This window comes from Daktulosphaira vitifoliae, unplaced genomic scaffold, assembly GCF_025091365.1.
Source record: "Daktulosphaira vitifoliae isolate Bord-2020 unplaced genomic scaffold, ASM2509136v1 Scaffold_5, whole genome shotgun sequence".
Classification (NCBI taxonomy): domain Eukaryota; kingdom Metazoa; phylum Arthropoda; class Insecta; order Hemiptera; family Phylloxeridae; genus Daktulosphaira; species Daktulosphaira vitifoliae.
This window is the reverse complement of record NW_026099576.1, coordinates 26263097-26280759: the sequence shown is the minus strand read 5'-3', so window position 1 is coordinate 26280759 and position 17663 is coordinate 26263097. Positions and strand designations below refer to the sequence as shown.

The 17663-nt window shown below is 25.1% G+C and overlaps 1 protein-coding gene and 1 long non-coding RNA gene across 2 annotated transcripts; both read right to left on the bottom strand.

Moving 5' to 3' along the window:
* Positions 1-1313: 1313 nt before the first annotated feature.
* LOC126907766 (uncharacterized) lies at positions 1314-4817 on the bottom strand. The gene is made up of 3 exons (XR_007704611.1): positions 4725-4817; positions 2554-2650; positions 1314-1536 (listed from the first exon to the last, which is right to left on the bottom strand). It is a non-coding gene; the product is annotated as an uncharacterized LOC126907766 (long non-coding RNA).
* An 8726-nt stretch (positions 4818-13543) lies between these two features.
* LOC126908610 (uncharacterized) lies at positions 13544-16364 on the bottom strand. The gene is made up of 2 exons (XM_050690842.1): positions 16250-16364; positions 13544-15543 (listed from the first exon to the last, which is right to left on the bottom strand). The coding sequence occupies exons 1-2, from the start codon at positions 16319-16321 to the stop codon at positions 14305-14307; spliced, it is 1311 nt and encodes a 436-aa protein (XP_050546799.1). The 5' UTR covers positions 16322-16364; the 3' UTR covers positions 13544-14304.
* Between the last annotated feature and the right edge of the window lie 1299 nt (positions 16365-17663).

The following is a 17663-nucleotide window of genomic DNA, read 5'->3' as shown; positions in this document are numbered from 1 at the left end:
ATATCTTAATTAAATATGTTTCATTTAAAATCTATTTTTTTATTATTTTAAGATTAACTATATTTTTTGGTTTGCAATTTATATGCTAAAAATATGTATAATTAAAATTAGCCACGAGTGATCAATTTCAATTATATGTTGTTAATATATTATAATTTTATTATTAATAATTAAAAGTTATAATTTTATTTTAAAATTATATAGTTGTTTTTAGCATATGAAAAAAATGTATTAGATATTATAATACTTCAAATTTTTTTTTAAAAATACTGTATTCAATTATTATTTTATTATCTTCAGTTGAAACGATAAAAAAATATTATGATGTAAAATAATTATAATTTTCAACAAACCTTAGAGCATTTTCTTTTATTTATTATGAATAAAATTACTGTGTAATAGAAAAAATAATAAAGTAATTTTATAAGAAAACTTTCCGTGTGTTTAAATTTTTAAAAAGTTTTCAAACCATCCAAATAAATAACTTTTTTAATATATTTTTCCTTATTAAAATCATATAAAATTGTTGTGCGACTTGAAATATTTAATGGAAAATATGTTTTTATATGTTAATGCTAATAAATAGTGTTAGATGAATATGGAAAATTTTTTTTTTTAGTTTTCCTATCATTTTGTATATTTTATTTATAAATCAGTATTTATAAGATAATTAAAATCATTCATTTCTAATGTTTTTTTATATTGTCGAATTAGGATAGATATGATAATAGATTTCAACTACAAAATTAAATAATTTTACTCTGTAATTTATTAATTTTTAACTTCTTTTGTGTGTGTTTTTACCAGTCTATACAAGACTTTACCGCACGGATTACATTTTTAAAATAATTACTCAAAGGTGATTTTTCAGAACCAATGTTACCTTCATTAGATCTTCATTTTTAAGTAACTTGAATAATTCTATACAAACAATTTAAATCGAAATTATTTTTATAGTTTAATTGTTTTGTATAGAATTTATGTAACATTATAATAACTGTGAAACCCAACCCAACCGTTAGTAAAACGCAGTATTGTTGGTAGTAGTATTGTAAAGTATTGATTGTTAGTAACAATTTATAATGCTGTTAAGAGTTTTTTAATTATTTGTAAATCATTATATTATTTGTAAATTTAAAATAATTGTAAATAAACATTACTTATTAAAAGAATATAACAGAACTACTGTAAAATCAATATAAATTATAATTAACTATTTCGAATATTTTGTATTCAATTTTTTAGATTGAATACAAAATACAGAAAAATTATATATGTATAGACATGTGATTTTTTTCATGAAAAAGGTACTTTTGATATTAAGTTTCTATTCTAGGTTATAACTTGCTACAAAATCGTTACAACATTTTGTAATTTCATATTCGCAATTATTTTTGTCTAACGTATTTAATAATAAACATAATTGATGTTTCATATTTTCTTTCATTCTATTTGTATATTTAGAGGTACCCTATTCTAAAAATTTTTCATTCCACATTTTTAATTCTTGATCCACTTCAGCATAGAATAATTCAGCTGAAATTCAATTAAAATTTACAATCTCATTTTTTTTAAACATTGTAACGAAAAGATTAAATAAAATAATCAACCTTTTCAGTTAGTGAAATATTTAACAGTTAACAAAATATAAGTAACTAACATAAAAAAAATTATATAGTTGGGTCAACCGAAATTATGTTTAATATAGTCTAACCATTAATAAACTAAATTGAGAGACAATTAAATAAATAATATTTATAAAATATATAAATATAGAGAGAGAGAGTGATCGGTTTTTCATAAACCATTTCATTACTCACAAAATAAATACATTATTAGAAAAAAAATTTTGATTTCATATAGTCACATATATTTCTTGACTTATCAGCTAATAATGACTTTTTAGAATCATCCCTTATAACTTAAAGGGCTATCAACTTTATTAGTTTCGAAGCGAAGATGAGGAGGTATTAATTTTATCATGAGGTATTTTTTTTTTACTTATATGGAAACATACATGTTTAGTTAACTTATAAAATAGATAATTATCTAATTAAGAAAATGACTGATCGATAACAACTTTTGAACTTGTATTTTAGAAGTTATAAATAATTTTAAATAATTACTGGAAGTGAAGAGTGAGTGCTACTATTTTTATTACTAGTCATTTATTCTTCTTATTCTTTGTCCCGTCTAAATATTAAAGTGAGAATAACTTCCGAATTTCTGGTTCAAATGTTTTATCAACCAGTAATTTTTTTAATTAGATTATTTTTACCCTGTGTATTTAGAGTGATCTGTTTATCCTGAACCACTTCCTTAATAGAAAAATAAAATAATATTAAATAATTTTGTTATTGGTTTCTTTAAGATTAATGTTTCTTTAAATTTCATTAAGTTTTTTATGATAATATATATATATATATATATATTACATTTTAGAGCCAAAAAAACAAATTATTGAATAAAAAAATGATAACACTATTTATCTGATGAAATGGAAACTATCAAAAAATTAGTTTTAAGTTTTTTATTATTAAATTCGAGGTATACTTTCAACATTATAAAGTCCATAGCCAAATTCAGCGTTAACCAAGCATTGTTTTATTCTTTCTACTGGATCATCTGGAGTAATATCTAATGACAGAGCCTGAAATAAAAAATTAATTAAAAATATAAAGATATTTCTTTTATTTATATATATTTTTGATTAATTAATGTTGTATTTAAAAATACCGTAAATTAAAGAAACTTTAATATGGTGAGATAATTTTGTAATAGGTTAAAATATTCAACATTAATAAAAAAAGTAGTGGTTTGAGTATTGATCTACTGCCACTTTTACGTTAAAAAAAAATCATTACATTAATAAATTAAATTTAGTATTTAAATCTTTCACGTTTTAGTAGTAGCAATTAAATATTTTGTAATTAGATATTAGCTTTATGGATTAATTATTTTTGTAGTGTCTTCGATGTATTTTATGATGAGAAGCTGTTCTCCTAAAGATAATAGTTCTTAGTAAAGGTATGACATGTATTCTTGTCACTGTTTAGTGCAGTTAGAGGAGAAACAAAGGACTTTCAATGAGGAGTTTAACTTTAATTTATTTTGACACAAAGATAATTCAAAAATTTCTTTTTGAACCAAAAAATATTTTAATGACCGAAGTTGGTAATATTAGAAATGGGTTTGCCCAAACGAGTGAAATTATTTAGTCTTTCATTTAAGAAAATCAATTATATTTTGAATTGTAATAAAATCAGAGCTTACAGTGTTGAGTCATTAAGAGATTTTAGTAAATTAAAGAGGAATTAAAGAGTAGCCAAAAGTTACCCCTAAAATCTATAAAAATAAAATTGAATTTTAATCTATACATTTTTATGAAATAATCATGATTTAATGAAAAAATAAGGGCTAGTATAATTAATAAATCACCCTATATAGTAATAAATTTATACATTAAAATAACTTACAGAATTGAATAAAAAAAAATAAAGATTATTATATCAGTCACTATTATTATGTTCTATGTTTTAGTTTTGTTTTAAGATTGTTTTTTTCGCATATTTTTGGAAAATATGGCAAAAGACTTGTAGGTTCATAGGAAGCTGTATACTATATATTTGATATAACCGAACATTTTTGAGACGCAGAGAGTCACTATATTTGACTAGGGGGTCGGTAATGTTGTAGTAATTTGATTTAAAACTGGTTAGTAGAGCCATCGCTGGCCCTATTAACCAATCTGTACTTGTTGTCTGTACTTAGGTTATTAATTTAATTTTCATAGAAAGAATGCTAAAAAAAAATGTATTATCTCTATTAAAATTTCATTAGTATCAATGTTTTAAAATATTTTAAAAAGTTATGAAAAAAAAAATTTTTTTTTTAAAGTTAATTTTAACGGTAGCGCAATTTTTAGATATAATATTAAATGTCTAAAATTAAGGGATTTTTCAAATTTTCAGCCCTAATAGGTTTAATTAGAATAAAATCAATTATTTTTGACGAATAAACTAACAAAATGCATCATTATTATTTTATGCTTGAAGAGCACAGTCTAAGATAATCCTAAAAAATATTCTATGTGGACCAAAATCCGGGACTTACTTATCATGTTTGTTACGTTAAGCTATGCCGCGTTTGTTACTATATAAGAAATACTCCCCTCGCACACGAAATTACCTGGTATGTTTAGATTTAGTTTGATGGAATATTTATGAATTATGTAAATGCATTGTAGAACGTTGATGCTGTTCTTCAAATAAAATATTGAGGGTGCTAGAGTGCTGTAATTTAATTAATTAATATTGTTTGAAACCAAAATATTAGAAATGACTAGAAAATATATATGCAATATGCAAGCATAGATAGCGTCTTTCGTCAGAAGGGAAACTACTATGAGTCACCTACTTATTAGTTGCGACAATATTTATATTTCTCTAATAACAATTGTCAAATTTTCATTATTCATAAGAGAATATTTTGGAAAATATTTTGTTTNAAGAGAATATTTTGTTTTACATATTGTATCCATAAAATATAAATAATTATGATTATTATTAGTGAGTTGTAAGGTATTTTTGTTACAAGTAGTGCGCTCTTTCCAACTGCTGAACAACTGTATTTTCAAAGTTACACTTAAAATTAAAGTTATCCTATTTTACTACACTATAAAAATGAAATAACTTTTCTCTTTTCCGTTACAATAGAGTCGCTACATTGTTGAATAAAGATATCACAATCATATTTCATTGCATCTCGAAGTTCTTCACAAATTATGTTTTTCATGATATCGCCATAATGGCGTTTAGCATCTTACTAAGTATTTGANTATAATGGCGTTTAGCATCTACTAAGTATTTGAATTCAGTAACAGTATAATCTAGCAATGTGTTTGCGGTATTTTCAAATATAGTTTTAAAATTATTTGCTGTAACNCATAATGGCGTTTAGCATCTTACTAAGTATTTGAATTCAGTAACAGTATAATCTAACAATGTGTTTGCGGTATTTTCAAATATAGTTTTAAAATTATTTGCTGTAACAAAATTATTTTAATTTAATTTTTGACGGAAATATAATTAATATGAAAATTTATTATGGTTTTACATAGGTTATTATTATTTATATTGATTTAATTATTAATTAAATTTCCTGTACAATAAACTATCTACACGCACTAGTAGATTAAAGTGCCATAGGAACTGAAACACCCTCACAAAATCAAACGATTTTGCACTAAATATAATATAGCAATTTGATGTCCTTTTATCAGTATAAAATAATATGATGTTCTCAAAAATTGTTTGTTCTAACCATTGATGAATAGTCACTAGGGCCTTAATGAGGAGATTCTGGAAATCCGAAGAAAGGTATGAGAAATTATTGAAATTAAAATTAATGTCGGAAAATGTGAATTTTATAAGTTGATAAAATTGATTGTTAATAAATATGTTCATATTTGAGCATCTAATTAAAAAAAACCTAGATCCGTCTTTATCCATCTTCTAAAATTATATATATGTTATGGCCAATGTAGAATTACGGGCAGTGTGATACATTGATCGGGTGTTATACAAGGTGATCGAAATCTAGTAAGACACTTATTTTCTCATAAACTATTGAGGATTTAAAATTTTTGTAAAAAGAAAAATTATTAAATTTATAAAACTCTAAAATAATATGAAGTCAAATGAACTTTTTTTTTATCTTTTCAGGGATAAAAATGTTTATTTATAATTTTTTTAAATGGAAACCACTATTTTTGATTTAATAATATGATAGAAAAAAAAATTACAAATAATTTTGTTATCATAATTTTTTTTATCCGAACAACCGTTTACATTTTATAATTGTTTAAAGATTTTGACTTCCAGAAAAAATATTATCATTTATAACGTTTTATAATATCGGTAGCAGTGTAACCGGTATTTTTGTTAGATCCTTTTGTCTTACAAAACCATAGACTTCGCTATTAATAATACACCGAAAAGCCGGTTTGAATCTATTATTGTTATCACTCATTTAGTGCGTAGTACATTTTTAATGCTAATTTACCTGTCATAACTTGATCAATACAATTTAGTTTATGCAACAGCAAATAAAAATAATGACTTCTATATTTAATACAGTAAAATGACAATAGAAATTTGGCCTAAAATCACTTAAGCTATAACGGACGAACGGTTAATCGGATAAAAAAAATTATAAGAACACAACTGTTTGTAATTTTTTTTTCTATCATATTATAAAGTTTAAAATAAGGGTTCCCATTTAAGAAAATTATAAATAAGGGTTTTTATCCTTGAAGGGATGAAAAAAGTAATAGTTTGACTACATATTATTGTAGAGTTTTTTGAACTTGATATTTTTTCTCTATAATAAAATTTAAAATTCTCAATATTTTCTGAGAAAATGAGTGTCTTACCAGATTTCAATCACCCCGTATACTTTGCAGGGTAAATTTAGACAATATAGGAATCATTGATTTCATTATAATAGTAATAGTGACAGATATTGTAAAATGACTTAATAAAAAATACAAAATATTAAATGTATTGGATATGAATTACTGAATTATAAATGATAAAATTTGTAAAATAAAATTTATTTATTTATTAATTTATTTTACAACATTTAATATTGTTTATATTTTTAATTATGTCGTTTTAATTTGAATTATTCATTTTAACTTGAATTATAAAGCCAATTCAACTTTTTTTTAATTAATATTTTGTTTTGTGTGTAGCACTATCAGGGTGTAGGAAACGTACATCGAACGCATAGAATTCATTTAGTTGGGTGGAATCGACCCCTTTGTATTTTGCTGGTATAAACCAACTAACTTGCCATAAATAAGTCTCAGGAATATTCTAGGGCTTGCCAGTCGAACTTAGCTTTTTGCTCTATTTTTGCTAGTGTCAGTGGTTACAATCTTTTCATTGATATCAAGAGTGATTTTATACTTAGTTGACCTTGTTGTCCTTTGTACAACTCGAGAAAAAGAGTTTTAAAATCAATACGTCTTTAGGCTCCGTCATGGAGAGCTATTTTTAGTGTTTTTATAACTATTAAAATTCTGTATACGTGAAGTATATAACAATATCTAACAGCATGATACGATACACATTACGCCGTACAGTACTACATTAACCTGTCCAAGTTGAGTTTTAGTTACATTATCAACCATTTTGTATAAAATAATAATAATACTTACGTTTTAAGCATGTTTTGAACTCGTCTAATAATTCGTGGTATTCACAAATAGTTGTTTATATCTAAAATAAATTTGAATAACTTTTTATGGGTTATTAAAAAAGTTACAAATATATCATTTGTCTTATCGTACGAAGATCAATAGCTGTTATATATAAATGTTAATAATCACATAAAGTTTCATAAGTGCAATACACTTTTCAATAAGTTATAGCATTATAAAGTTAAAAATATAAAAAATAAAATCTAGAATTTTCACATGAAAATAGCATTCGGTACCCATTTTCGCCGTGAGGAAAACTCCAAAGGTCAAATTAAAGTATATTACATTAGCTTTAATTTAAGATATATATAAAAGTGTCAGAATTTTCGGAACATTTTCAAAAGTTAATTTTTTGTAAAAAAGTTGTCATTTTAAATCCCCCCCTGTAGACAGGTTAAGTGTCAGATTTACAAAAAATATACCAAATGATAGGTAATGACATCAAGCATCTACAAAAAAAAAATTATATTGATATGTTCATTTTTGAAAAAGTTACGGCAGTTTTTAGTAAAAAAAATTGAAAAAATTTCGAAAATTAGCGATTTTTAAATTTGTAATTTTTTTGGAGGTTTCCCCCATTTACGGGGAACGAGGGAAATTTTTTCAATTTTGAAGGGTAATGTCTTCGACTTGATACAATTTGTGATCTTTTGATGTATCGTTGAAAGAAATACGTTCGGTGAGAGCTGAGAAAAAGTGGTAACAGACAAAAAAAAAAAAAAAAAACATCATAGTAAAATTAATACCTTCTCAGCTTCGCATCGAAGCTATAACATTCATTGATTTTAATAATGCAGGTTTATATTCAAGGGCGTCATTATGAGGGAGGATTACCTCATAAAATAATAATTACCCTGTGAAAATACAATTTTTTGAGGGAGGAAATAAACAATTTCTTTTGTACATTCCTTCAAGACTAAGTACTTAGTACATCACGACTAATACTGACATGTATTTGAAATGGTATTTTCATTAAATCCATTCTTTTATTTTAGGTTGTATTATTAGTTTTAAGCTTATGCTTTATAATATAAATATTATATATGTATTATTTTTCTAGGGTATACGTTTATTAAAAAAATTGTTAATAAGTATACCGCAAATACCTCCAAAAACACCACTGCGTGTACAATTGTGTAATAATAAAATTAAACTTTGTATGCTAGAAAGATTTTTAATTCATTACTTTAAATCAATAACATAATTCAACACTAGTTTGTTCAATTTTTAAGTTTTTTAGTTATTACCTTACACGTACAGAACAAAATATATTCAAAAAAAGTTTTTGTTTGTTTTATAAAAAAAAACATTTTAACTTAATTTTACTACTAGACCTAAATATATATATAAAATATATATAATATACATTTATTGCCTTTTTATGGCAAATATATATAATATATATATTTGCCATAAAAAGGCAATTTAAGTATTTCCTGGATGATTATAAAACATTAAAACACACATTTATAAACTATAATTTTTTTATGGTAAATGGAGTATTTGTAAACATCGTAAAAAGACTGACGAACATTAACAAATTATATTTCTAGGATATTGAATTTTGTAAAAAAATTAAATTTTATATTTTTATTTTAAAAGAATTTACATGAAACCCAATTAATCAGGAAAATTTTGTAAGACATTTAAAAAACTCAAAAATAATTTTATCAATATCATTTATGAAAGAAAAATTGTTTACTTAAATATTTATATTCAAATTTCTGTTTGTTAATTTGGTTCAAAATGCCAGTCTTTTTTACAATGATCCCTATTCATAGTTATCCCACTGGACCATATAGCTGAATAAAGAATTTCAAGTAGATTTTAAGTTAAAATTTTAAGTTTTTTGAGTTTGACCAAAAATTAGATCTATAAACTGTAGTATAGATCAATATAATAAAAAAAAACCCAGCACAGGGGGGTCGCGGCACAGTGGTGACGTGGCATAGTTGGATCAAGTATAATGATATCTGACAGTGATTAAAATCACTATAAAAAAAAANATCTGACAGTGATTAAAATCACTATCAAAAATGAACGCTTCAATGCAAATCTTTAGATAGTGATTAATTTAAAAAAAATTGGTGTTTTATTCCAAAAGCTACTTGATCTGCTAGTTTCTTATTAATATCCTGATTAAGATAAAGTATGTCGAATGAAAAAGAGTTTATTAAAAAATATTATTTCTCATAAAAAAATTGTGTGGATCCATAAACTTTTCAATAAGTTATAGCATTATAAAGTTAAATATAATATAAATAATAAAATCGAGAATTTTCACACGAAAATAGCATTTGGTAGCCATTTTCGCCGTGAAGAAAAGTCCAGAGGTCAAATTTTTTTTTTTCAAATTAAAGTATATTACATAAGCTTTAATTTAAGATATATATAAAAGTGTCAGACCTTCCGGAACACTTTCAAAAGTTAAGTTGAAAAAGTTCTACTTTATATATGCATTTTTTATATTTTAAGCCCCCCCATATTTAGGGAAATGGTCTGATTTAAATAAAAAGTATACCCAATGAAAGATGTATATAAATACTACTTCTCATGAAAAAATTGTATTGATCCATACATTTTTTAAAAAGTTATAGCACTTTAAAGTAAAAAATGTAANATTAATATCTTTTAAAATATTGGTTCAAATTTTTTGTGAAAAAGTTGTCATTTTAAATCCCCCCCTGTGAGCAGGTAAAAAGTCAGATTTATAAAAAAAATATACCAAACATCATAGTAAAACCAATACCTTCTCAGCTTCGCATCGAAGCTAAAATATGTGTTTAAAAAAAGATTTTAAATTATTTTGTTAAGTATTTTAAGTAATGTAATGGATGAAATAATTAAATAAAATCTCATATAATAATAAATTTAAAAATATATGTGAATTATCTAAAATTTAAAGATTATATTAGTTGGATCAAAACTTCAAAAAGAGAGTACTTGTTTACGATTATCAATACCACCAGAAGAGCGACTTACAGTTACATTGAGGTAAAAAAAAAAAAAGAAAATTGTAATGTAAATTTTATTATAAATTTTCAAATTAATATCTAGTAAATGAGGACCTGTGTTTGGTGTTTGTAAGTGAAAATAGTTTGAATGAACCCTCACGTGCCCGGAAATCGCGGCATTTAATCGCCCCGTGTGAATGATAACATGCGATTTGTATTGTTTAATTTTAGCGATCGGTCGCGTCCGAACGCATGTTTTTACTCATAGTGTGCATGGTTCAATTTAAATGCGAGTGTTTTATATAAAGCGATTAATCGCCGCGTTTTTAAAAAGTCGTACGCGCGCGATTAAACGCCTAGTGTGTAAGCCTCTTAACAGTACAGTTTTCTGATTACACGGCCGGATATAACGTACGCGCGACCATTAGCAAAGCAAAATAGTAAATTTATCTATACCATATGAAATAATACACCCAGAGGAAAACCTCGATCTATATAATAAATTCATTGTTGAATTTGATAAATATATCATTACTATTGAATCAATGATATATTTATCAATATGATATTTTTTTTTCTTGTCTTGAACAATAATTATTTATAAGAATAGTTATTTTGTTCGTATTAATAAAACATTATCATAAACCCTTGATAAAATTTCTCTTTCAATTTTGATTGAGGTTTTTCTTTGGGTGTAATAGATATAAAAATTTACATTTTGTCATGCTACAAAGTGTAATTTCAGATTTGAAAACAGTGCGAAAAGTTGATTTAGAAAAATATATTTTTGTTTCCGAAGAAAATTCCTTGTAGATTAATTTATTTATTCATATGTAAATAAAATATTTTTTATAAAGTATTGTATTATGCCCTCTAATTTTTTCATATATACTTGTCATAGGAGTAACAAAATATGCTACTTTATCATTTTTTATTATTTATTTTATTATAATCACTGTCAGATATCAACTATACTTATCCCAATTATCCTACGTCCATACTGTGTCGCGACCTCACTGTGTTACCTTTTTTTTTTGAACTGGTGAACTGGCATTACTAAAGAAGGGATAAGTTTCCCGTTGCCTTCTGCACTGGGCAGACAGTGCTTTTGCCACCGTAAAACGCACGACCATATGCACGTATGGACACCCATCCGTACATAACGATGGCAGACGTGCCTTAACACTAGTTTTGACGATATCTAATGTGTCCACCGAACCACATGGCGCCCAATATATTATTAATTTATCATAAATTTAACATAAAATAAAGTTATAGTGTAGTATGTACTATTTTATTCTATTTTTTGTAGAAATGTGTTTTAATAGTATTATGCTATATGCGCATAAGTAAAAATATGCTGTCGTTCTCATACTTGACCGATTAATATTAGACGAAATTGACGTTTGGACGTGCATCGCGTTACATTCGACCTGTCAAAAGTAACGGACCCGACGCAATACGAACGACTCGCGGACGCCGAAATGCAAGAGGCTCGCAATATTAGACGTTCGTATGGGGTCAATCATCACGCACGTCCCTACCTCGAATGATAGTATGGGCCGGAAGAACGGAAGAACTTTTATATATACAAGAGTGAACCAGCTAACCTTTTGTACACATATCAATCATGTCAACTCGTACGACAGTTAACGGAGCAGATTATCACGCCACCGTTATATTTCATTATTAACCGAAACACTAAAGTGGTGACGGCGAAAAATGGGAGACAAAGAAACATCAGAAATGAAAAATTAAATCAACTTGGTCGACGTAAAGCTACCGCCATTTTGGAAATGCAATGCAGCTGCGTGGTTTAAAAAACCGAAGCCCAATGTCGGCCGCCCTGGAACTACCGTGAGGTATTGCTTCAGGGCGACCGACGTCCCTATAAAACTCACACCGCCGTGTTGTAACTCAGCCCGAAATTAATCAAAAGCCGAGTCACAACACGATGTGGCCTTCCTCATTAGCCAAATCCCAGAGTGGGATCCGTTGCCTAGTTCACACCACGTGGTAATTTACGTCGCGGCGTACGGTTGCCGAGTCGGTCACACTTGTGTTTTACGCGCTTGGGGTACAAGGTTCCAACCCGCGTGTGGCAATGAATTTTTTGTATTTTTTCTTAATTCTTTTTCAGTTAGAATACATTTTCAACTGCTTTGATTTTTATCTCATTTAGATTCAATAACTTCAATAAAGATCAAGGATCCCATCACTTTAGTCGCCACTCGCGAGAAGAAATTTCTTATTCATATTAAAATTATTTTACTATATTTTATGTTTTAGCTTCGATGTTAAGCTGAGAAGATATTTTTTTGTGACTATCATTTATTTTCTCTGCTCTAATTTGACCTACTTTTTTCAACGATGCGTCAAATGACTACAATTCGTATCTAATTGAAGATATTACCCTCAAAAAATGAAAAAAATTCTAATTTATCAATTAAACAGTTACTTATCCCATGTTCTCCATACAGACAATTAAAATCATTAATTTCTAATGTTTTCAAAGTAATTAAAATTAATTCAGTTCTGGATATTTCATTTGTAGAATCTTTTTAAATACCAAAAGTTACTTAAAAATGATTACTATGATTTCTATTTAAGTGTTCTATTACGATAAAAATGCAAAAATATAATGAGCTTTTCTGATAAATATACTGTAAATAGTAATTATAAAATTTCCTAACCACGTATCAATCTTAAAAATAGCATTGTTTTAATTCTCATAAAATTTTCTATTTAAATATAATTTTAAGCTTGCAATTGAGCTAAAAGTTACGGAAACATATTTAATTTTTTTTTACAATAAACTTTTACAAAAACTTTTCATCAACTTTAAAGGACCAAAAAAATAGGTTAAAAATGAGATTTTGGACTGATTATTTTTAACATATTAAAAATCAAGTCAGTAATAATTTTAAAACAAATTTTTTTTTCTTTTAATTATTATTTTATGTGTAATTAATAATAATATAAAAAATTAGAAGTGATAGAAAAAGTCCAATTGCAGTTTTGAAAATAACACAAAAAATTGATTTAGAAAAGTATATTTTTGCTTCTGATGACAGTTCTTTGTAGTGCTGTGCATTTAATTATAGTAATAAACAGTTTTTATTGAAACATATTGTATCAAGCCCTTTAAATTTTTATACGCGTAAAAGTAAAACAAAATATAACTTCTTTATTATTTTTATAATTTCTTCGTATAAAATCCAATATTAAATTATTGAATATCAATTTCATACTAAATTTAATAACTGTAATTAGTATTTATTTATATATTATATTTTAAACTCAAAGAACTACTAATCAGGATATGATTAAAGAAATAAGGGTTGATGTTGCTTTTGTAATCATCCACCAATTTCTTAGAGTTAAACACTATCTACAGATTTGCATCGAAGCGTTTCTTATGATAGTGATTTTAATCACTGTCAGATATCATCTATACTTGTCCCATCTATGCCTCGTCCACACTGTGCCTCGACCACACTGTACTACCGTTTTTTTAAATTTATTTTATTAATTAAGTATTATTATTATTAAGTAAAGTAAATATTACAATTCGCCCATACATCATGCACGATTTTTTCAAAAATTATAATACTTAAGTAAATTTTTTTTTTAATTATTACTTAAATTAACTTTCTAAAGTATATAGGTTTACATAAGTATATATAAGTATATTAAAGTATATACATTTATCAGGTGAAAAAATAAAACATGGGATTGACTATTGTTGGGGTGGTGAAGAAGAGTATAACCTTTGCTTACTAGCAGACTCTAGGGAGAAAAAAACATAGTCATTTAGACTCGATAATTTAAATGTTAGTGGTTTTAATTTAATAAAACAGGCATATAAAAGGTTGCCTAAAATTTATTTAAAAAAAAATTATTTTTTAAAATAATTATACAAAAATGTTGTACAATATTAACTGTTATATAAATAAAAAGTTGAAATATTATAAGAAAAGATATTTTTGAAATTTATTGAAGGTAATAATTATAATATAGAATTACATTATTTATAGATTTATGATAATTAAATATCTTATTAATAAATAGGAAAGCAGGTAATTATTATTTCGCGTTAAAACCTTTTAATATGTTAAATTTAACTGGTGACATCTCACGCTTTACATTCAAATAGTAGTCCTTCATATCATTAGCGAACCGTTGCAACTGATTTTTAGTTTCTGAGAAATCAAATGGAATTTGTATAACTAAAGAGTCTTTCATTTTAGTATAATCTAAATAAACTGAATTGAATTTGTAACTAAAACAATCGTATATTTTCAACATTCCTTTAGTTGAATTTTCTATATTCTCTATATCAATATAACTGCCATTAGTAGACAACATATCTATAACTTCTTGAAAATTTTTTGTATCATAATTAATAAATTTACGTATTTTTAACAAAATCTCCAATGGAATTTGTAACAATTCCAAAAATTCATTTTTATTACAATGTTTTTTATTATAAACTTGATGATATATCTGTATAATATAAACAAAATGTCGTACAATAGAATAGTACATAACTAGTAACACATTATTTCTTATAGTATTTGTATATGGAATCAAACTATAATAATTGTTTTTCCAATTGCTCATCAAATCATTGAAAGATCTGTCAAGAAAATAACTATCATAATGAGTAATAGGTGGTTTGAATGTATCCTTATTGTGAGAATCTTTCCATATAAAGCTGAAAATTTTTGTTTTTTGTGCAAATTTATAGAAATTGTCAAATGATTCAGGGTAAGCATATTGTGACAACATCAACATATCAGATAATTTATTAACATACTTTACTGTATATCCTTTATTTTCATAATCAAACAAATATAAAGGTTCTTCTAGTAAATGACCAGTTTTGTAACATTTAGAACAATATGTAAATAATTCATTCTTAATTTTATAAAAATCAATTTCATTATATGATATTTTACCAGCATGTAAGGCATCAATAGTTATTGAAGTCATCCAGATACCTCGAAGACTAGGAATTAGTATGTAATAAAATAATGAAAGAATACGATGTAAAATGTCACTGAATATTTCTAGTTGAACGTAATCCAACTGGTGCTCATCGTGTTTGTCTAATTCAACGTGGTATATTAGATAAAGGGCTATCAAAGAGTACGAACATCTCATTTCCCTTAGCTTTTCAGCAACAGCATCTATTGTTGTCAAATTAAAATCATTGTTAGTTTTAATAGAGTTGACTAATTCTTCAACATTTGAAATTATAACTGGTTTAAGTGTTGGTATTTCATTTATCATTTGAATAAATTTTAGTTGTCTTTCTTGTCGCTACAATAAAATGAAAATTTAATCAGGATATCAAGAAAGATAAAAAAATATATATTATTAATATTTTATGACTAATAATGTTATAATTTATTAAATCCATATAGTGTTGGATATTCTGTTCATCATTAATTATAAATATTTAAATTTCGAAATATCGCTGTTGTAATAATAAATAAACATATCCAGAGTATAAATTCTCTCCTAACTGTGTCGGCACCTGTTAGCGAAATCTACAAAATTTCTAATGCTGCCAATACTGAGGCTTATTTAAAATTAAATCAATAAAAATGATTGATTTTCATTTATTTTACTTTGAGTTAATTTTTATGAAAATATTTTGGCAAATTATTATTATTACTATATTTAATTCATTGCAAAACATTGTTTTTATTTCTATTCAACTATTTTTCGTTTGTATTTACAAAATTTTTATCATTTTGGTTGCATTTTTTTGTTTTTAAATCACGCTTAATATTCTCAAACTCCATATACAGTTATATAAATATAATTTTAAAGATAATAAACAAAAGAAAATAATTCAATAAAATGTTCTGAATAATAGAAATCTCCAATTTTTCAGAAATTTCCTTAGTATTAAACTTACACACATTTTACAACACTAATAGTTGGATAAATTACAGTTGGTTTAACTCTAATAATCTTGTTGAATTTACTAATTATCTCGCTATAAATGTTAAATGATTACCTTTGTTGTTAAAATCTGTTGAATCAATTGAATTCCTATTAAAAATAAAATCAAGTTCAAATCGTAATTCATTATTTTGACATAAAAAATACTCTAATTTGCAATAATATTACTTTTAAGAATTCGATTCCAGAAGTAATTTTATAATATATGCTCTAATATAGTTATAAATAGTTAGTTGTTTATCTAATAAAAAATTAATATTTCATGAAAAACAAACATCTTTTTGTATTTTTATAAATGCTTTTGTTACCGCTTAATCTTTAATGTTTATACCATCTGTATACAAAATTCTATCCTAAAAATATCCCAATGTTCCTCTAATTCCAATAGAATATCAAAAAAATGTGTGACCTTATTAAATGCTCATAAATTTAAAAAAAATATGTCGATTTATACACATGCTTCACTAATGCTACTTCATTAGTAATTACTAATTATTAATTATAATTAATAATATATAATTATTTATTGATACTAATTTATTGAAATAATATAATAATATAATATTAATATAACTTGTACTTTCATTGAAAGTCTTTCAATGAATTGAAGCAAAGTAGATTTCTGGTTTTTATTAAAATTACATAAATTATATGCATTACTTAATTTAAAGTTTTCTACAAAATTATTGCTACCATAATCACTGTGCATAATATTTATTATTTCTAATATTCTTTAACAACTTCCTGTAATGGAGAACGTGTACAAGAAATACCTTATATAAATATACAAAGATTATTAATTTTTGTTGTTGTTAAATTGAGTTAAATGTTAAATGGTTTTGTATGTACAGTTTGGTTGGGTATCAATTAATACCCAACCAAACTGTCTTTATTTTATTTTCTTGATAAAGTAAGATTAAGAGCACATGTAGTTAATTTATCAAGACATCTGTGGGATAGTTACTAACAGAGGGTATTGAATATTCGCTCGTTTTTAATTTATCGTCACTATCAAGTACATGGAAATAAAAAACAATAATAATTGTTGATATTATATTGTAAATTACAGGTTTTTAAATTTTCGTTATTATTTATCTTATGATAAAATATTTTAGATGAGAGCGTACAGCGTGCACGCCATGTATTACAATTGTTAAAAATCGATTTGTAGCGAACAATAAATCAACATTGACTATAACTAATATTTCTAGTTTGATATTTGTAAATATCAATGGACTCCTACCTATTTTTTGGAACCCAGAATTCTATGTTAAAAGTTGTTTGTTTAATCAACACAAATCAGCAGATAATACTAAATCAAAAGAGAATAAAAATAAAGATGAAGATATAGATTCGTATAAGAAAAATGTGTGGAACATTCTTTAACATAAATATTATTGTATTATTGTTTGTTTATTATATACATATGTACAAAAGTAGCTTGTTAATAATTTAATAGAATTTGATTA